Source organism: Miniopterus natalensis, chromosome 11 (assembly GCF_054644295.1).
Source record: "Miniopterus natalensis isolate mMinNat1 chromosome 11, mMinNat1.hap1, whole genome shotgun sequence".
Taxonomy (NCBI): Eukaryota; Metazoa; Chordata; class Mammalia; order Chiroptera; family Miniopteridae; genus Miniopterus; species Miniopterus natalensis.
In genome coordinates, this window is record NC_142091.1 from 28,082,779 (window position 1) to 28,105,855 (window position 23,077).

The window sequence follows — 23,077 nt, forward strand, 5'->3', positions numbered from 1 at the left end:
CTGCTGGGGTGAAGCGGGTGAGGCCCTCAGAAGAGGCTAGGAGGGCCTGGGAGAAGCTGCTACTTCTTGTCAGCTGCTGAGTGCCCTGAAGGACCTGCTTCTGCAGGAGCACCGGCGATGACAGGCAGGCGTGGAGTTTTCGCTGATGGAGACTTCAGCCTGCCCTGCCCATCAGCTCATCCAGGGATTTCTGCAGTGTTCCCTTTTACTGCCCCTTCTCACAAACTCTGTGTCTGCCGCAGTGGTCATTGACATTGAGAAGCAGTTAGTTCTTAGTAGTTGTCTGAAATCTCTGCCATCTACTGCAAAACAACTATTTCGTCAACGGTTTATTTAGGCCGATGATAGGCCAGGCACTTTGCAAATATCTTGTTTAAGCCAGTAAACTATTCTTCCCATGTTACGCACGGGGAAATATAGACTAAGGAAGCAGAATGACTTGCTCAAGTCCCTCAGAGCTGGATTCGAACGCACTGCTTTCCGGCCTTTTGCTTTTTTCTCCTACTACACAGATTTTCTAAACGATGTCACTGGCCCATCTCAGGTACTTACGTCACTGGTTAGTATTATTACTTTTTATTAGTGCCACCCAATAGACATATAATATGAGTCATAAGTAATTTAAAATTTCCCGGTAGTACATTTAAAAAGTAAGCAGAAGCCAGTGGCATTAACTTTAGTAATACATTTTATTTAAAATAATATAACCAAAGTATTACAATAGATTGAAGTGTTCACCAGGTGATCCATCTTTTAAAAAAAAATTCTTAATGAGATATTTTACATTATTTTTTGGCCTATTGATTCTTTGAAATATAGCATATGTTTTACACTTATGCATGTCACCATTCAGTCACTAAGTTTTCATCAGAAATACTTTGACCTGTGTTTAGATTTCAGAAACTTTTATGGATGATACAGTAGATTCACATATCCAGGTTGTTCCAGACATATTTAAAGTTTTCCAATAACACAAGTGAGTGTCAGCTTTTAAGTTTAAGTTTATAAAACTTATAAAATTAAAAATATAGTCCCTTGGTGGCTCTGTATACATTTTACATGCTCGAGAGCCATGTGTGGCTAGTGGCCACTATTTTGGACAGCACATTGTAGACTGTGGGGGAAGATAGTCTCACCTTACGGCCAAATGCACTTATTCTGCTTGAAAGCAAACAACTAGCCACCAATCAGTACAATCAAAAGACATCAGAGCATGGGTAGCCCTCTTGCTCCCCCTCTTCAAAATAGGAGCTGATATTGGATGGGAAGTTGTGGGCTCTAATTATTGGCATGTAACCATAAAAACATCTCTGACTTCTCCCTAATCCGGTGGTGGGAGCCTTTGAGAATGAAGGTAAAGGTATTTAATTTTCATAGCTGATGTATCCATTTTTATTCCTAGTAGGCTAGGTGGCTGTTCTCATACCAAAATTAAGGAGTAAAACAATTGCGTAAGAGCTGACAGGGAAAAGAAGATCTTAAATGATGGAAGATAAAATAATGTTGGAGTTAATATGTCTTAGTAGGAGTTTTCTTCATGATTGTTTCCCAGACTGGTTTGATCCAGACCTGGAGGCAACACCGGCACAGCTGGTTTATGCTTGAGTTAATGTGCTAATCAGACTTCCTAGAAGATGTTTAATTATGACATGCTGTGAATATTGGAATCTTAAAATTATCTAAGAGGGAAAAAAAGTCTTTTGAGGGAAGTCAAAACAACATCCAAACCAACCAAACAATAACTTCCTCCATCTTCCCATAACAACTATTTTAAAAATTCAGTTTATTGGGGTAACATTACTTTTTAAATTAAGGACTCCATTGATTACTTAAGATGAAATCTGTTTTTGATTCGATTATTTTCAAGTATTGGAAAATGTAGTTGCTTGTACTTTAATGGAAAGTACTAATGTGTTGTCACCAACTCTGAGAAGTTTTGTTCCTTAAATTTTTTGAAGTGTCAGAGCAATTTAACAGGATACTGTCTATAGAAACCGTCACATTCATATTCACCTGTTTGAGTTGTATTTCTGATAGTTTAACAATTAAAGAATATCATTTAATTGATATAAACTTTTTAATTTCAGAAGAGAATGAGTTTCATGATACCAGATTCAATGTGTCTTGGTTTTATGTTTTCCACAAAACTGACATATGTGTATGGACTGTTCAGTTTTAGCCTAGTTGTTCTTATGATGCCATGATGAGAATGTAATTTTTTTTTTTTTTTGCTTTGTCTTACAATTATTATTTTAGATCTATGACATGATCTTGAAGATCTTTTTTTTTAAGCTCTTATTGAGATACCTAGGTTAATTAGAAAAATGTAGTGAGCATTGAGTGTTTTGTTGTGTTTTCAGATTTCACAGTGATCGTCTTTCTTTGGTCAATCATTATCCCTTAAGTGACTTAGAAACATTAACTAATTTACCCTCTCAAGAGTCCTAGGAGTTATATCATAACATATTTCTGAGACAGAAATCTGATCTCCTGTGAGTTTCTTAAGGTCAGAGTCTTGAGTCTCTGGACCAGTGGACCTAGGATTTTAAGTTGGTATTGGTTTCACTGCTGGCCTAGGCAGCTTTAATTCTGCTGAGAAGGAATATATGCCTCCTGTCAATTTCAGAAAAGGCTTGATTATTAACTTTTTTCCTTTTATTACACAAAATACTGTGTTTTTAACTTGGGATATTTTTAACTAAGTATATTTTTTTGTTTCCTTTTATTTTTAACATTTTGCTATTTGAGAACAATTTACTTCCTATTTATTGACAGGGGAAATGGGTTATATTACTTTGATGCAATCACTGTATTCTTAATCTGTTTACAATAGAGACTCATAGAATTTTAGACTTAGAAGAGAACTTTGATACCTTAGACTTCTTCCTCATTTTCCCAAATAGAAAAATGAGGTTGAAGTGATTTGCTTACTATCACCCACTGAGTTAGTGGGTTTGTTACCGTTCTGATCCGTCGATCCTGCCAGTTCAATAGTTAGGCTGTTATAACGAACAACTCTATGACCCTATGCAGGAACATATTAAACTCCACACTTAATAGACCTCTAGCTTTTCATCTTATGTGGAATGCTATTTAAAGATGTTTAGAAACTTAAGAAGTTAAGGAAAATTATTGATTTCTCCCTAAGATAACACATTTTCAGCATTCCAGTTGTTTGACTTGTCTCAGACAAATTGTTAAGGGATTATGAGACATTTTTATTTAAATGATTCCTCATTCCACAATATTTTAGCTTTTATAGAGCTAAATGGCCACTTTATAATTCTCTTTTATTGACACCATCCAAAACAGCATAGAATTGGGTGCTGGAACTAATTTCAGAGATTTTCAAATATACCTCCTTCATTTCATTAATAATATCAATAACAGATTGCATTCATTGAGGACTAAGTATCAGGCATTAATCTAAGAGTTTTGTGTTGATTAATTTATTTAATTTTTTTCATCCATCCTATGGAGTAGATATTTTTACTTTTGCAGCTAAGAAACTGAATTAGAGAAGTTTTGTATCTTGCTAGTGAGTGACCGAGGTAGGTAGGACTCTAACCCAAACATACTGGTACTAGAATTTATATTCTTAACCATTGCGGCCTCTGCCTCTTTGCAACATTAACATTAGGTTAAACTGTGTGGAATTGCCATTTGATAGAACAAAAGTAATCAAGTACCAGCCATTTCAAGTGATTCACCCTAATAACAACTATTATAATTTATTAATCACACACTGTGTACTAGACACAGTTCTTTGCTCTGTCCTTTTATAATCTCATTTTTTAGTTTTGTAAGGAATCTCTACACTGCTTTCCATAGTGACTGCACCAATTTGCATTCCCATCAAGAGTGCACAAGGATTCTCTTTTCTTATTCTTAAGCTTGAGGCAGACTTGTTCAGTTAGTAGGTATCCTGATACCTATTGTATTAATTTGCTCCGGCTTCCGTTCAGACTGGGTGGCTCAAATAACAGAAATTTATTTCCTCACCCTTCTGAAGGCTGTATGTTGGATGGAACATCCAGTCTAAGGGAGAGGAGCCTGCTGACCTGTGGAATGTTATAGGGACCTTGGGGATTATTCCAGTTCATTTATCTCATTAGACAGATCAACTTGGTATATATAGTTAAATGCCTCTTTTATAGACTCACTGGAAAGCTCAATATGGATGGTAGGTCTTCTAAGTCTAGTCAGTGTTTCTAGTTCATCATGCTAAGCATTTCATTGATCATAAAATTGATTTTTAAGTGCCTAGGTAATTCTGGGGAGGAAAATCAAACAACTCTAATTCCTTTTTGACAAGATCATGGACTTTGGAACTACATGGGAGTTTGAATCTTGGCTCAGGCATTTATATTCCTTTATGATTGTGACAGATTACTTCTCTGAGCCTAAGCTTAAATCATCAGTAAAGTCAGGCTTACACCTTCCTCTTATGTTAGTGGTAGAGATGACATGACAAAAATGCAGGTGAAATGCTTAGCACTTGGTGCACATACACTTAGCAAAAGATAGCTATTATTGTAAATACTGAGTAGCATGATTTAGTTTTAATAGTATTAATAATATTAATAGTACTAAATAGTAATATTATAAATTACTTATGTTTGTAAGTAAAAATATTAAAATAATTTACAACAATATAAAGATGGAAGGAACTTACTGAACATATAGCAGATGGTAGGACAGGGAAACATTTTTTCCTTCATTTGAGCTCTGGCTGCCTCCCTGACCCTGATATCAGCTATCTGCTGATATTTGTAATTGGCACAAATTTTATGCACCTTGGTTATGATTGCTGCTTGGAGTTTCAGCTTGATGTAGAGTGCATTTCATTCAAAAGAGCATTTTTTAATCTCCATAAAACCTTAGAGTCTTCAATAGATAAACAAGGGAAATAATACCTATTTCACAAGATTATTGTGAAACTTAAAAAATAAAAATAAAATAAATAATAATAGAGCCAACATTCATTAAAATGTTCTCATGGGCCAGACATTGTGTTAAATTTTTTATACATTCAGTGTCAATGTCATATCTAATCTACAAGGTATGTTCTATTACATAAGAGGAAGGTAAAGCACAGAAATTATAAATAACTTTCTCATGGATTAAAGTTTCATAAAGCCTATTATATAGTAAAAGGTCCAGAAATGCCAGGTTTTCTTTTTCCTTCCCTCTTCTCTCACCCTTTATAGCCATATTCAACACTTCACTTAACTGCCCTGTGGGCAGTGAAACATGATGAAACCACCCTCCTTATCTCAGAATACTATGCTGAGGATTAGAGGAGCTAATGGATACAGAACTACTTTGAAGAACTGAAAGCATCACAGATGTTAAAAAAAAGAAATGGTTGTTATCATATGCTTTTCTGTTTTCTGTTCATTCCTCCCAGATTTTAAGGCTCCAGCCTTGGTACCATATCAGAGCTCATCTAGGAGTCGTAAAGAACTGTTTGGACAAAGGAATGAGATTTCATCTTCATGACAAAAAAATGTTATTTGGCTCTTAACACCCAATATGCTTTACATTTACAGTATCAACTACTTAAATGGGGTCTTAAATGCCTGTGGCACGTTTTAGTTAATAAGTATGCTAAGGCATGAACAAGAGTGAGACCTTAGTATGAAGGTAAATTACCTAGGTGGCAGTGAGCCTACTTTACCTCTTAGTTCCCATGTTTTGATGCATCTTTGTAATGTGATCAAAGTCAAACTATGTGCTTAAAAGTTATTGTTGTGAAAAGTAGTTTCTGTTGCATTCTAATAATAGGACTAAAGAGAAAGGAGATGGCTTCAGGAGAAGATGGACTTTTCATGAGCAATAGAATTTGTTTACATTTTTAGAAATGGGAAAGTTGAATTTGACAGTGACTCTTATCTATGGATAAATAAATCCAGTACATATTCTACCAGGGAAAAACACATACCTTAATGGTTTTCGTAGATTTGGAAATTGTTAAAGGTCTCCACCCATCAAGAAAATTAGAGGTCTGATGTAGCTTGAGGCAAGAAGAGATGAGGGATGTACACAAAGTGAAAGCATTTTATATATCAGATTTTTTTTAAGCGGGTGCTTCAACACTAAGGTAAAGTTAATGAAATTACCTATGGTGAAAGCCTTTCTGACTGTATTCCTTTTTCTGATGTTACAATTTTCAAACAGCTGATTTCAAATTGCAAGTAATTTTGTTTAATGTAACCTGGAAAGCTCAGGTCCATTGGAAGGATCTGAAGTGGTAGGGATCCAAGCCAGCTTCTTTTCCCTCCGTGCTATCCTTGTGATTTTCTTTGTTAACTTCCTTTCCCCCCAATATACTCTCTTTCCCATGCCTTCCAATTAACATCTTATCCTGAGTGAACTCCTGTCACCCCATCTCCAATGGGAACATGGATTTCAAGGTGGGTGAGGGTACCCTAAGTAGAGAGTTCTGGAACAAGAAAATAAGAACCATCTATTGAGAATACAGATGAGATAGAGTGATGAGTGCTTTTACCACCCACTGATTTTTCTTGGCCAAGTTACTTTTGATAGGTTACTTTGGATCTCTTTGAACTTTCTTAATTCTCCTTGTTTGAAAAGCTTGGGTCCAAGAGCACATTTATAAAGTGATTTTAGTTATGCAAACAAAGGTGAAGATACATTTTTCTTTTTCTTTTTTTCATAGCTCAGAATATCTAGAGGGAAAACCAAGCAAACATCATCAGTGGTCTACACTAATGGACTCCAATTGGAAAACAGTGACTCACATTAAACCACAGGAATGTAGAGCTTCAATATAAAAGTTCTCCTTGACAAATGGCTTTTGCTGTTTGGCATTGTAGGAATGACATTTGTTGCCTAACATGGAATTTTTCTGGGGGTTGGGCTTTGGCTCGTCCTATGGAGAACCCATCATTGAACTTCTCAGTTATTTGATCTTGTACATTTTTTAAAAAAAGTAAGACAGTGAAAGAGTGATTCAAGTGAAAATCTTGGAAGAGTTTAGTTCCCTGGATCATAATGGATCTACAAGGCTTCCTTCATTTTGGTTTTCCTCAAGAAAACATGTCTTAGACTTGTACTGGTTTTAAAGCTTGAGTGTGCCATGCTTAAAGGAGAAAATGCATTTTGTTTAACCCACAGATTACAGATATCCAAAACTTAAATTGTTAAAGTCTTGAATAACATTTATTTTAATTCTAGTTAAAACCAAGTGTCTATTGCCTTTTCCTAAGCATGAAGCTTAAATTTCAAATGTAGTAATACCTGTGAAAATTCCAACTTATCAATGGCAACATTATACTGTAGTGAAAAGAACATGGATTTTTGTACACAAATTGACCTTAGTTGAAATACTGACCTTACCTCTTAACAACTGTGTCTTTAAGTAACTATTGAAATCTTCAAAGCCTTAGTTTTCTCAATTTTAAATTGAGAATTATATTATTAAATTGAACTACATAAAAACAATATTGAAATATTTTGATTTACAAAAATGACCATTTTGCATGGTTTCATCCAATTTCTCTCTTACAGGATTTTTTAAAGGAGGAGATTCACTAAGATGCGGAAAAAATGAGTATAAGCACCTAAAAAAGTGATGCTTCTATTTAAAAAAAAAAAAAAGTTTCAATTGTAGTTTACATTTAATATTATTTTGTATTAGTTTCAGGCGTACAGCATAGTGGTTAGATAGTCATGTAATTTACAAAGTGTTCCCCCACTATTTCCAGTACCCACCTGGCACTGTACTTGGTTATTATAATATTATTGAGTATATTCCCTTTGCTTTGCATCCCCATGAGTATTTTGTAACTATCAATTTGTGCTTCTTAATCCCTTCACTTTTTTCACCCAGTCCCCCAATACCCACCCCCTCGGGCAACCATCAGTCTGTTCTCTGTGTCTATGAGTCTGTTTCAGTTTTGTTTGTTCATTTATTTTGTTCTTTAAATTCCACATTATAAGTGAAATCATATTCTATCTGTCTTTCTCTGATTGACTTACTTCACTTAGCCTCTAGTTCCAAATGGTAATATCTTATTCTTATTTATGGCCAAGTAGTATTCAATTGTATAAATGTAGCACAACTTTTTTATCCACTCATCCTTTGATGGCCACTTGGATTGCTTCCCTATCTTGGCTATTGTGAATAACTCTACAGTGAATAAAGGGGTGCAGATATTCTTTTGATTTAGTATTTTGAGTTTGTTTGGATCTATACCTAGAAGTGGAATCACTGGGTCATAAGGCAGTTCTATTTTTAACTTTTTGAGGTACCTTTACTATTTTCCATCTTGGGTGCGCCAGTCGGCAGGCCACCAGCAGTGCACGAGGGTTCCCTGTTCTTCCCATCCTCACCTACACTTGTTGTTTGTGGATTTATTGATGACAGCTGTTAAAGGGTTAATATCCAAAACTGATAAAGAATTCATACAACTCAACATCAAACAATCCAATAAAAAAATGGGCAAAGGACTTGAATAGATTCTTTTCCAAAGAGGACATACAGATGGCCAATGGACATATGAAAAGATGCTCAATGTCACTTAATCATCAGAGAGATGGAAATTAAAGCAAGAATAAGATATCACCTCACACCTCCAAGAGTGGCTATCATCAATACTTTCCTTTCTAATACCAAGTTGTAGTAAACACATTTACGACAATGCTAGAGTCATTTCTTTCAGGGAACATTGTTGAAGTTAAGACTTTTTATGTTGAAATCTATTTGTTAATGTTTGCTAATGACTAAAGGTTTCCAGCAACAAAGATAAGTTTATTTCTAATTTTGAAGAATTAAAAAATATGTTTTGCAAATGACACTATTTTTTTTCCTAATTATAATTTCAAAAATATCTAAGTTTACAATTAATTGCTTTTCATTTCACATTAGTTTTTAAATTTTAACTCCAAATTTCTTGGTCCTTTTAAAAATTTCTGTCAAGCAAACCAAAGATTTAGGTACACCTGAGAAGACTAATTTCAGAAGACATTAGCAGTGAATCCTCTCTGTAAAACAAAAGATTTAAAAAACTAGATTTTTGATATCAGATACAGAGTATTTAAACATAACCTCAGTTCATAGCACTTATCTTCATGGGTCTGTTCAAGGCCCCTGTTTACTCTTCACTCTTCACTCATTCATTATTTCATTATTTATCACACTCCATTTTCCAATCCCTTCTTTTGTCCTACATTAGCAGCCTTCCTAATAATGTGCTGACATGTGCCCTTCTGTTGGTGTTTTATGTACATGTTTCTTTTAATTCACAAAAATGGTATTGGGCATAGACTCATTCTGTTTCTTTCATCTTTTCACCTGGTATTATGTTTTCAAAGTCTATCCGTGGGACTATGTTTCTTTGGTCTTTTGCTTCTTACAGCTGCAGCATATTCCATATTTTGTATCTGCCACAATTTCTTATCTATTCTTAGAGAAAATGGACATTTAAATTATCTCAAATTTCCTGCTACTTCAAATAGCATCATCATGAACATAAAGTGTACTCTTATAGTATAAGTATTATAAGGTAGTTTACTGGTTTTATAATGTAAAGACTTTGCCCAGTAGGTTTTATTTTTTAAAAATTTTAAATTAAATTTGTTGGGGTAACAATGCTTAATAAAATTATAGAGCTTTCAAGTGTACAGTTCTATAATACATCATCTGTATATTGCATTGTGTCTGCCTCCCAAAGTCGGATCTTCTTATGTCACCATATACTTGACACCTTTACACTTTAACTTCCCCCCCACCTTCCTTTTTCCTCATAACCACCATACTGTTGTGTGTCTATGAATTTTTGTTTGTTTGTTCATTTGTTGCTTTCAGTTTTATATCCCACATGAGTGAAATTATATGGTTCTTGACTTTGTCTCTCTGACTTCTTTCACTTAGCATGATATTCTCAAGCTCCACCCATGCTGTTACCAGTGGCAGTATTTCATCTTTTCTTATGGCTGAGTAGTATTCCATTGTATACAGGCACCACACCTTCCTTACCCTGTCATCTGTCGCAGGAACACTTCACTCGTTTCCATGTGTTGGCCACTGTGAATAATGCTACAGTAAACCTAGGGGTGCATATATCTTTTTTTAAATTTAAATATGTCTTTATTGACTTCAGAGAGAGGAAAGGAGAGGGAGAGAGAGAGGGAGAAACAATGATGAGAGAGTTATTGATCAGCTGCCTCCTGCACGCCCCCGACTGGGGATCCAGCCCTCAGCCCGGGCATGTGCCCTGACCGGGAATCTCCTGGACCCTAGGTCGATGCTCAACCGCTGAGCCACACCCGCCTGGCAGGGGTACATATATCTTAAAAAATGTTTCCAAATTTTGGTTAGACACCCAGAAGAGGGGTTGCTGGGTCATATGGTAGCTCTATTCTTAATTTTTTGAGGAACCTCCATCCTGTTTTCCCTAGTGGCTGCACCAGTCTGCGTTCCCACCAGCAGTGAGTGGGGGCTCCTTTTCCTCCACAGCCTCTCTGACACTTATTACTTGTCTTGTTGGTAACAGCCACTCTAACAGGTGTGAGGTATGTCACTGTAGTTTTGATTTGCATTTTCCTAATAATAGTGAAGCTGAGCATCTTTTCCTATATCTGTTTGCCATCTGTATGTCTTCTTGGGAGAAGTGTTTGTTCAGGTTCTCTGCCCATTTTTTAATCCAGTTGTTTGGTTGGTATTTTAATATTTTTTCATTTGTATTTACCAGAGATGTTGGTCTGTAGTTTTCTTTTTTGTGCTATCCTTGTCAGTTGGCCTTATGAAATGTGTTAGGAAGTACTGCCTCTTCTTCAGTTTCTTGGAAGAGTTTGAGAAGGATAGGTATTAAATTTTTGAATTTTAGAATTCAGTAGTGAAGCCATCTGGTCCTGGGCTTTTACTTTTTGGAATGTTTTGGATGGTTGTTTCAATTTCCTCACTTTTGATTGGTCTAATTAGATTTTCCAATTCTTCATGATTTTGTGTAGGAAGGTTATATATTTCTAAGAACTTGTCCTTTTCTTCTAGGTTATCGAATTTGGTGGCATATAGTCTTTTACAGTATTCTTGTATGAGCCTTTGTACTTCTATAGTGTCCATTGTAACTTCTCTTTTCTGATTTTGTTTATTTGGGTCTTTTCACTATTTTTTTTTTTTTTTTTAGTGAGTCTACAACATAATGATTAGACATTTATATAACTTACAAAGTGATCACCCTAATAAGCCTAGTATTTACCTGGCACCATGCATAGTTATTACAATATTATTGACTATTCCATATGCTGTACGTTATATCCCTGTGACTATTTTGTAAATTCCAATTTGTACTTCTTAATCCCTTCACCCTTTTCACCCATCAACCTCCCCCCCACCCCCTGCCTCCGGCAATCTGGCAATAAACAGTTTGTCTTTTGTATCTATGAGTTTGTTTCAGTTTTGTTTGATTATCTGTTTTTTAGATTCACATAGAAGTGAAATCATATGGTGTTTGTCTTTCTCTGTATGACTTATTTCACTTAGCATAATTCCTTCCACTTGGAAAACTATGAGACATTAAAGAAAGAAGTTGAAGAAGATATAAATAAATGGAAAGATATACTATGCTCATGGATAGGAAGAATTAACATCATTAAAATGTCCGTACTGCCCAAAGCAATCTACAGATTCAATTCAATCCCTATCAGAATACCGATGCATCAGGTATTATATGTAGTAATTTGTATTTATATGGTTCTTTCTAATGTATTGCCCATAATATTAACCATTTGAAAAGTAGCCATATAAACAGTGACAGTAGAAACAACAACAATAACAAATATAATATCAAACTTGGAAATACTATGAAATGGAATAAATATAGGAGCAAACATTAAAAGCCTAGGTGGATACAATAGAATATGTTATTAAAAAAAGATAAATTACAACAGTAACAATTAACCCTTTCTGGACTGTAAAGTATAATAGATAGTCTGTACTAACCTCAAACACTGAGCCAGGTTAGGATGGTTGTAAGATGGCACACAGATGGAGGGTTTATTGTTCATTTGTTTTATTTTATATTTTTGCTCATGTCAATATATTAGGTTTTTCTTTATTAATATTTCAATATATGTTGAAATACCTCCCCCCCGAACCTGTTTGCCAAGTGTCTTAACAGCACATAAAACTAACCATGATGTAAGAAATATAGTATGGCACCTATCACAAAGGAACCATAGTTTGAGTGATATTTAATGTTTGGGCCCCAATTAAATTATAGTAGCACTAAAGAATTAGTAAGTAACTTTGTCTCTTGTGCTTTCCCTTTACCCCGATAATTCTTCTTTACATTACTTGGAACCCCCTTTTTTCTTCAATAGCTACAATGGTCCTCATTATAACTTCCACTCTTCCCTGTTCATTTCTATTCCTATTTCGTCTTATCCTATCTTATTGATCCTATGCTTTAAATGAGTATCTTCTCATTTATCAAAAGGCTGGAAGAGTCCAGCAGCTTGATGTCCTTCTTATGAAAGCTTCTATCTTAAGCCATGAATATATTTTCAAGATAATTTCATAAAGAACATCATGTGTTTTCCAGCATAAAATAATACATGCATTTAAGGGGGAAAATGGAAAGTGCACAATAGTAGAAATAAAAGGAAATATGCCACTTATATTTTCATTCTTTGAAGATAATATTATTCTTCAAATTGTACTTTTAAGACAGACTTTTCTCACTTTATTTTTTAAGAAAATATTTTTTCTTATGACTTTTATATTTAGATTCAATATTTTTCATATTCATTATAGAAAATGGGGAGGAAATGCCAAAAAGAAAAGTCGTTTATATCTCAGCATCCACACATAACCATTGATAACATTTTGGTTTACTTTCTAAATAAAAGTTGTCTTTTTAAAAATATGATCATTTAGAATAAATAGTTTTATAATCTTTTAAAATATAGAATTAAATATTATATTAGATATATTGCTGTTATTACAAACTCATTGTTATACACACATTATTTATTTTTAACTTTTAACCAGATAAATAAAAACACACTTAACTTAAACATCTTTGTATTTTTGAACATTCAGTTGGCTTCTGTTACTTTTACTTACCTAAACAATGCTGGGGAAACAGAATTGTTCAGAATATCCCCTTTGTTTTTACAATTATGTCTTCTGGAAATATTGTTAGAATTTCAAAGTATATTAACCAATTGATTTAATTTTTTGTGTAGTTTTATTGTTATTTGTCCAGTTAGTTCTTTATGCTTAATTGTTAAAATATATTACATTTAAGTAAAATGTGCTTCTGTATACTGAATACTGATGATACAGTAGAAAAAGTTAGAAAATCCCCTTTACTTCTAAGAAGTAACCATCTGCATCTATATAATCTGTGTCAATGTCTACATGTATATACTGCTAATTCGGTAATATATCACACATATTATTATTTCATTTTCCTTATGCAAGTTTACCTTATTTTTAATATCTCTGTAGTATCCCATGATGTGTACCGTAATTTGTTTTCCATTTTCCTCCTGTTGGCCACTTTAGTCCTTTTCTTTTTGGTTTTGTATCCCAGATCGTACTGTAGTGAGTATCCTTACAGAAATTTACATGGACACTTGAATAAGTATGTCTGTATGTTATTTTATTTTTAAAAGAAAGGCTAAGATGTGATATTTTTATTTTATTCAATGTTAGTTTTTTAAGAAAATATTAATTTGATTTACAGTTTCTCTATTATACTAATATACCATCTTACCTTTGATTTATTTTTGTTTTATCAGGGGATGAACTGTGAACCACTGTATGTTGACCAATTAAACCGTGTGACGAGTTTGTCAGAAGAGTCTAATGCTTAAATACAGTAACCAGTACCCCCCACCTCCACCCCCACCCACAGTTTTGCTTGCCACGGTTTCAGTTAACCATAGTCAACTGAGGTCTGAAAATATTAAATGGAAAATTCCAGAAATAATTCATAAGGTTTAAATTGTGCGTCCTGCTGAGCAGCGTGATAAAATCTGTGTTCTGCTGTGTCTTGCTTGGTATGTGAATCATCCCTTTGTTCGGCTTATCCACATGGTGTACGCTCCCTGCCTGTCAGACAATTAAGCTGCCTAGGTTATCAGATCAACTGTTGCGCTATTGCAGTGCTTGTGGTCACGTAACCCTCATTTTACTTCATAATGACACACTCACCTAACTTATGTTACTGTGTAGAGTTGCACATTCTTTTTGATTAGTTATTGTTGTTAACCTTTTACTATGTCAAATTTCTAAATTAAACTTTATCATAGGGTATGTACATACAGTTGTCCCTTGGTATCTGTGGGGGTTTGGTTTAGGACCTCCAAGGATACCAGAATCTTTGGATGCTTAAGTTCCTTGGTTATTCCTTCATACCTGCAGATGCAGAACCCACAGAAATGGAGGGCCAACTGTATGGGGAAAAACAGTATACATAGGGTTCGGTACTATCTGCTGTTTTAGGCATCCACAGAGGGTCTTGGAACGTATCTCCTGTGGATAATGGGGGACTAGTGTATGTGTGCATCATGAAGTTTAGGTAAATAATCTGTACCAAATATCCATTCATTCAGTCTATCTTTACTGAATTCCTACTCTGTTAGGCATTTTGGCCATTTAAATGCATCAATAGTTCTTTCTCTTAGAATCAATAGGCTCTTGGAGAAAGTTTTTTTCCAAAGAAAGACTGGAAGAAAGTCAACTTGATTCAAAGTTGAAAGTTATAGTTAAAAGACATGCTGCATTAGCTAAGATTGCTAGTATTTTGATGACAAAGGTAGAACTTAAAGACAATTTTATAGATTCAAATAAGACAGGTTATTAACAAGTAAGATTGAGTTCAAGAGGAGTCAAATAGCTGTATTTAAGTAGAGTATGCTTGACAGACATGAAAGAAAAATCTTAATACTCAATATCTTATGTTCAATATATGAGTTTTAATATACTTTATTATGAACAGTCTGACTAAAATTCTAACCAAGCAAAGGGGTGCCATTACTATGAGTATTGTTTTCTTTAAGAAAGTATTCCATATGTTCAGGCCACTAGTATATCTATTTTGTCTTCAAATTTAGTCCTAAAATTTTGTCCTAAAATTTAGGAGGAATGTTGAAAAATTAATAATGGTCTAAAGATGAGGAAGAATCATGCAAGGATTTGAAATGACTGTTCCTGATAAGGGTAGCTGAGAGGTGACTACATACTCAGTAATTGTGATCAGATCTGCCTGACCTGTGATGTCGCAGAGACAAGGCCTATCTCAGCTTTCTAGAACACCACACTCCAAAAAATGCATTCTCTTCCTCGATGCCTTTCCCTTTGCATGGATCATTTCTATAGGAAAAGGAAAATATAATAATGACATTAAACCAAATGCCCTACAAGTCTTGAGAGCCTTGTGGTTGTACCTAACAAAGGAGGAAGGCATAAGGGATTGGCATGAATATCCACAAGAATTTAATAGGTAAATTAAAATAAACTCCATTTTAATAATGTTTGTCCGCTAGAGCGGTCAAACCATTTTCGCATGATGTATTTTTGACTTTTTAGAATAGTTGGGAAAGTAGAGGAAGTTTTTATTATTGTTTTGTCAAATTCTTCAGTTCTAGGTTTTGGAGGCAAGGGACCTTGGTGGAGGTCACAGTGTTATCTGTGATAAATACCTTGTATTTTTAAATCTGGTGACCCATGAATGTCTTCATATGCATTCTGAGTCCCATTTACGTTGAACTTGAACTTTCCCAGACAGACATGTATTCTAGAAGTGAATCTTTTCTGTCTTTTGGCTTTGGGCGCAGGAAAGACAAGGTAGACAAAATGAGGACAGATATACCATGTTATAATCTTGCTTCTTTCTGTGTAATAGCTACATTTTCTTCTGACTCATAATCAGCTTCTAAGGAAAGACCACATTTCTGCTGAAAATGGAAGAATGTTTATATCTAGGAAGGGTAGAACGAAGGTTGCTAACATACAAAAGGAAAGATTTGAGTTCAGCATAAGGCAATCTGGATAGAAAGTCACAATGGACACTATACATTTGGTGTTCCCTTCAGTTATATGGAAAAAAATTTTTCCCCTAGCTTCTCTCTTTAGAATTGATAGCTTCTTTTAGACACAGTGTTTAAAAAAAATAAAAGAAGCAGTTTATCGATGGGAAGAGAGATCAACTTGAGTCAGAAACTTCATCATAGTTAAAAGTCTCCAGGGCTGTGAGTTGACAAAAACCAGCTAGCGTCATTTGGAATGAATTACAGTTTATTATGTCATGAAGGGTCATTCATGGACTTCTGGATATACCCCAAAAGCTGAATTGGTAGTTTATTTTGGGATTAAAAAAAAAAAAAAATTCCTCCAGTTCTTAACTGCTTTCTAGTTGCTCATGACATGTTATTCATTATTGTTTTTATATGAAACCTTATCAAAATAGTTAATCCACTTTTGAAGTAGGCCTTCATTGAAATGCCATTTTTTAATTCTTAAGTGCAATCTTGCTCCTGTGGAATGTCCATCATATGCTAAATTATAACATTACATAATATTATGAATGAGGGTATAGGTAGGGATGTCACCCCTAGCAAAGTCTGAGAAAATGCCCCTTGGCCTGAGATTTCAGGAATAGTAAAGAGCTCACCTGGTCGTTGGCATGGAGGTTGGAAGAGGAGGCATTGCCATCACAAATGGGAGGAATAGAAAACTAATATATGCAGGAAGACCTGGAATAGCTAGTCAGGGTAATACACCCAGAAGCTTAACTGAGCCATGTAGCATAAAAGTATAGCTGAGTGGCCTTCTGGTATTATGAATATGGCTTATTTATAGACTACTAATATAAGTTGAATCAAAAAGAAGGTTGGGGTAGATGACCTATACAGTCTCATGAAAGAGCTACAGCGGCCCTGAGCATTTTCTTCAGATTGGGTGTTGCTCCATTCCATAGGGTAAATCCCATTGCCCTGAATGGTGGGAGTTAGGGAAGTGGGTCAGAGTTGCTGTCCTGGGCAATACGGTAGGACGGAAAGAGCAGGTCCTGAGCTCTGATCCTAGCTATAGCTGCATAGATCTCTAGGTAGTCGTCACTTTTGGTTCTGATTCTTTTTTTTCTTAATTTTCAAAACGAGGACATGGAAGGATCATCTCATAGGCTCATTCATTCATTCATTCATTCATTCATTCATTCATTCATCTACCATATATTTATTGAATGCCTACTAGCTACTAGGACTGTCTTTGAGTCCTTTAGATACAGTTCAGTGGAATAAAGCTCAGCTCCCTTAGCTTCGACGATAACATCACCCTCTAGAGCTGAGGATGGAAACAGTCCTGGAAAGGCCGTGCCAGAGAGCATTCAGGTTCTGAAACTAGGTCTGGGTCATGGGTGGCGAGGGACCAGAATGCCGACAATGGCTTCTGTTGGTTTCTTACTACATGCCAGGCACTGCACTAAGTACCACATAAGCTCATTTAATATAATAATATTTTGGGGTAGATATGTTGTCATTAAAAAAAATATAGAGATGAGGAAAATGATAGAGAGGGTAAGAAAATCACCTAAGGCCACAGAGCTAATAAAGGTGCTTCAAACTCAAGTTTGTCCGATGTCAAAGCATATTCTAAAACAGTGATTGACAAGCCTGGTTGTACCTCTTGAGGGCTCTGCTCCAGATCTCAGGAATCAGAATTTCAGGAAGTATAGCAGAGATATGTTTATCTTTAAATAGTACATCAAGTGATTTCAGTGTACAGTCAGATTAGGGAAATCTTGTGTCAGGATTTACCCAAAATGACAGGGAAAGGTGCTGGTTGGGTAAAAGTATAAGCAACTGAAAGAGTAAGAAAGTATATGGTTTGGAAAGAACCCTAGACAAGGTGTCTGAATTCACATCTCTGTTCTGGGGAGTGAAGTGCTTTTAGGGACATGAGAGAGCTTGGAGAGAGGCCTGGGTTCTAGTCCTTACTTCTATACAAGCTAGTGGTGTATGTGGAGGCAAAAAGGAGGTTGGTGACTTGTAAGGCCTCATGAAAGAGTTACAGTTCTGTGATCGTAAACCAGGCAAGAATTAGGTATTATGTAGGCTTCATTTGGTTTGATTAAAAATATTTTCTTGGGGGAAAAGAGTCTAAAAAATTGGCCTGAATGAGTACAAATTTACATAATTTTAGACAAACACAAAATACCAAATCAGAATATAAAAAATACTTTATAAACAAACCTCTATGGTAGTTTTTATTCTTATTTTTTTCCTGGAATTGACTAATTGTTGACTTACCAAGCAGTACCTAGAAAAATGACCAATTAGTAAAACTTACTATTAATACTTCTCTTGCCTTTTCATACGTATATATAGTTATATATAGATATTTACATGTAGAATGTCATGTTATATTTTCCCCAAATTGTTGAGAAAATGCCCAGTTGAAAGAAAAATGTTTGTTTCAAAGTTAATTTACCAGAAAAGGTAGTTTGCAAGTTCCCTCTAGAGTAAACTATTTCAGTAGGATTTTGTTACATTTTAATAGCTTTGTCAAGAACTTGGGTGAAGATGTAGAAAATATGAATGTAAAATTTCAGCTAAGGCAAATTAATAAGGAAAAACATCAGAATATAGGGTTCACACCCCATATAATGTGCTAAAGCCAATACATTCTTGCATTCACATACCTGCGCTCTCACAGCTCCTGTTTCCTTTTCTATAGGATAGAGGGGCTTATTGCTTAAGAACATTTCATGTGAGAAAGTCTGTATGTTGTAAACCCCAGATGAGCCATTGTGTGACCCAGTCACCCCACAGTGTAACAGACAGAACAAGCCGATCATGTCCTTAGCGAGGGAGTGATCTTTAGACCGCTCTGTAGTTAGTCTGTGTAGACGATGTGGTGAATTCTGGTGCATTGGGAAAGGCCACTGAGAGGATGGGGGAGTCTTAAAATTATATCCAGAATTTTTTAGGCAGCTAGTTGTGTTTAGCATGAAGAAAACAAAATTAGGCTCGGAAATCCTTCTCCTTTTATCTTCAGCGTTTGAATGCCTGCTTTAGTAATATCCAGAGTAGCCTAGCGGGAAGTTACAGACAGGTTTCATGTAGGCATAAGAAAACAAAAGAGCAGCTTTCACGGTGGTATCAGCTGCTGTCTCTGGGAAAATTCAGCCTTTGGTCAGGGTTGTGGGTAGACACTGGGTGGATGGTGGGATGTGGGTTAGGCTGTTTTAATTCTCCATTTTACAAATATGTTTTAGTGAACTATTTAGCAAAATATTTAGTCAAAACTGAATACCTTTTTTATAGAAGACTCAGATATAATTGCCGTAAAATGTAGTCCTTGTCTCAAACAAAATTTCGATTTTGTGATGATTACACAAAATAACGTAATTGCCCAAATTACTTCCAATTTGTTCTCCACACTTAATAGAGTAATCATTATCAAATACGGATCTCTTCATACCAAGCTCCCTGCTTAAAACACGGCCACGCTGCATTGATTTTAGGATAAATGTACCCATTTCTTCATGTGACCTACAAAGCCCAGCAAGGTCTACACTACCTGCTTTTCCAGTTTTATGTTGTATCGCCCTCCGCATCCGATCCAGCCACGTTGGCCTGCTAGTCGTTTCTCAAATGCACCCCATGCTCCCATTTGCCACACATCAGTTGTCATGCTGATTTTTTCTGCATGGATGGCCTTCTCATTCCTAGATGACGCCTGCTGTCACCCTCCAGGCCTCAGTTCATTATTAACTTAAGCGAGGAAGTGTTTCTAACCTTCCTACTGAGACCTCATGTCCTGTCACACATGCTCATATTTGGTATTTCTCATTCACAGCACTGATCACTGTTATCATTTACATTTGATTATGTAACTGTTTGATTCAATGTCTGCTTCCCCTGCTAAAATATAAGCATCCTAAGGTAAAAGGCATTCACTGTTGAACTCCTGGTGCCTTGCAATATGTGCATATGACACTAAGTGTGTTGAATGAGTAATGTAAGTGGAACACTTGCTCTAAAATACCAAAGAGAACATTTAGAGAAAGGATGGGATACAGTGACCCTAAGGCAATAAGTTCATTTTATATAATGCTTGCATTTTTAAAAACTTTTTTCACAAAAGTCCTCATAGCTATTATATGTTATATTAATTTTACAGATAAAGACATTTTACCCTCAACTTTACAGAATAGGACAGTTAACAAGATCAAGACTCATAGTTATGAAGTGGAAGATTTAAGATAAAAGCCATGAAATTGAGATTTTAGGAAAATAACCATCCACTTGATATACCGAGATGCTATATTCTCTTATCACTTGCTTCATATGGCAGATTTTCCTAGAATTGTCCGTAGGACTGCCTTAGTTTGGGCTGCTAGAACAAAGTACCACAGGCTGAGTGGCTTAAACAGCAAACATTAATTTTTCAGGGTTCTGGAGGCTGGGAAGTTGATGATCGAGGTCCCAGCAGATTCACTGTGGGGTGAGGGCTCTTTTCCTGGTTTGCAGGTAGCCATCTTCTTGCTGAATCCTCACCTGGAGAACAGGCGAGCTCTGGTCTCTTCCTCCTTTAATCATGACATGGGCACTACCTTCACGATCTTATCTAAACCTCACTGCCTCCCAAAGGCTGTGCCTCGCGTTAGGTTTCAACATATGAATTTTGGGGGGACACAAACATTCTGCCTAGAGCAAGAACTAAGCTATGTTTTATTAGTGTCTATCTATCCAAAATATATTTACAGTTTTAAGAAGTACATATGAAATTCTTCATTCTGTTTTAGAGACCTTGACAGGTAGGATTTCAACGTGACAGTAACACTGCCACCTAGTGACAGCTAACCGGAATGACATGCGAGAACTAGCCGGTTAAGATCCCTGGGAATGGGGGGACAAGTTCCTCACAGGGTGGCAGGGCACCTAACTTAAGGCCGTCATTTCTTTCTAGAGAACGTTTGCGGCAGCTTCTTACTAAGGAGGCCAGGGCTGAATAACGGCCGAGTAGAGCAGCTGCTGCCGTCTGGAGAGGGTTCCCCACGTAGCAAGTAGGTGACTGTGCCTCTCCCCTGGGATCTGTCTCAATGCGCCTCACTTTCGGCACCACTTCTGAAGGAGGGAATTTGTACTCTGATAACATAATAAAAGCTTTCATCTTAGTTTAAAGAACTAAATATATTCAGGAACAAACATATGTGAGGAAATGAGTTCGTGGTAAAACTTCCGGTTAGATTTTGCAGCATCTGAAGGAAGAAGTGGAAAGCCGAAATAAACTCTATCCCAAGGGGACACTTAAAGCCACTTTGAATGACGTTACTGAGTGATTTAATGTAAACACAACAATAAAGCACTTACACACACACACACACAAAATAATTAGAAAATGAAGTATAAGAATTTTCTTTAAAGCACTGAACCAAAAAGGAAATTTGGATAACTTACTGGTATATCTTAAGTCATAAATTTAATATGACAGGTTTTAGCTGATGTATTTTAAGTGAATTATTATCCTGGTACATTTATGTTTTAGGTAAAAATATTATCTAAAGTATGAGCTAAAATTTTATTATATACAGATGCCAGGTCAAAAGAGATGAAAATTATTCTATTTCTCTGGAGGCCTAAACAACAAAAACCTACCACTTTCAAAGGGTAATAATTTTGCTGATTGAGGTGTGAAAATTATACTTAACATTTTTTAAGATAGCCCAGAGATTTTGTTTGTCCAGTTATTGGTACATGCAATGAGCTGTCTCCCTAAGGTGTTCTAACTCATGGTGTAGAAATAGCCTAACTGGGAATTTTTATATAAGCCAATGGAAATTATTGCTTTCCTGACACTACTTATTACCTTGTCTCCCCTTCAGGAACAATACTTCATATGCTGACAATAAATAATATGTAACAGAATTGCTATTTTTCCAAGAGTTAAGTTGGGAATCTCAGGGGCACGAACCATTTCAAGATAAGAAAAGCATCTGGCTTACACATATTTCTTAACCAATATGCTTAAAATAGTAGTTTTATGTTTATTTCAGGACAAGTGTACAGACATGACCCCATCTGCTGTCTTCATGTGAACAATGTGGTTAGTACCAGACAACAGCAGATGACAATCTAGCAAGAGTTTGATAAAAATTAGTTGTCAAAGAGTATTGCATCAATACTGAAGGGGACTGATTTTTATTTTTAAATATGTTGTGCAATGTGGTTTTGATTAACTTTGTATAAGACACAGCTGATCTGGGACTTCTCCTGATTTTGGGTCAGGGTCGAACTCTAGAGCTGTGCTTAAGGTGAAGAACTTGAAGACATTTGGTGGTGCCGAAGGGAGCTGTGTGGAGGCACAGAGTGTTCTAGAGAGAGAATGTCAACTGCAATTGAAAAAAAACCTTTTAAATATACAGAGAGAACACAAATACAAAGCTTTGTTGACATTCTCTGTACCTTATCAATGAGCAAAGGATTCAGCGCTGCACCAGGGTGGAAGTGCAGGATATACTGAGGCTCTCTAGGGCTCTTGATACCTGGAACAGCATGGTGGGCGGAACAAGACATTGACCCCGTGCTGGAAGAATGTACTCAGGTTATTCTAACAGCAGTAGAAATGAGAGGAGACTAGAAAGAGACCGGTCTCTGTTAGGGGTCCTTGGTGAGAGGGAAGTGGAAGGTGATTCAAGACTCTTCAAGGAGCTGGTGTTGACCGTGATCCTTACGGGGAGCAGGTGAGGCCTGCAGCATGTTTGCAGTCTACTTTGTCCTGGGCTGTGTCTTGACCTTTGCCTTATTTGTTCAGCTAGGATTGTGTCTAAGCAGAGCCTCCGCATCTGTTCTTAACCTCAACTGCAGCCTTATCCTCTTACCCATGTGCCGGACACTCCTGGCTTACCTTCGAGGATCCCAGAAGGTAAGAAAAATAAAATTCTAGTCACAGATCGCAGCCTAAAAATCAAGTACAACAGTAGCTGATTAGTCCTACATAGTTTCATGGTCTGATTTTTCTGCCAGAGTGATTGCTTCAAAAATGACAGGAAAGACCATGTCACCTGTCAAGATGATCAGCGAGCTCTTCTAGATA

At 36.0% G+C, this 23,077-nt stretch overlaps 1 protein-coding gene across 4 annotated transcripts in view; it reads left to right on the forward strand.

Annotated features, from left to right (window-relative positions):
* The window catches only part of NOX4 (NADPH oxidase 4), a 128,282-nt gene that overhangs the window by 1,533 nt on the left and 103,672 nt on the right, over positions 1-23,077 (forward strand). For 2 of the 4 annotated variants that reach the window (XM_016206811.2, XM_016206810.2), the window contains exon 3: positions 22,796-22,906. In XM_016206811.2, the coding sequence (XP_016062297.1) occupies positions 22,796-22,906 (111 nt within the window). The remainder of the gene's footprint in view (positions 1-22,795; positions 22,907-23,077) is intronic. The other 2 variants (XM_016206812.2, XM_016206813.2) reach the window with 1 other exon arrangement.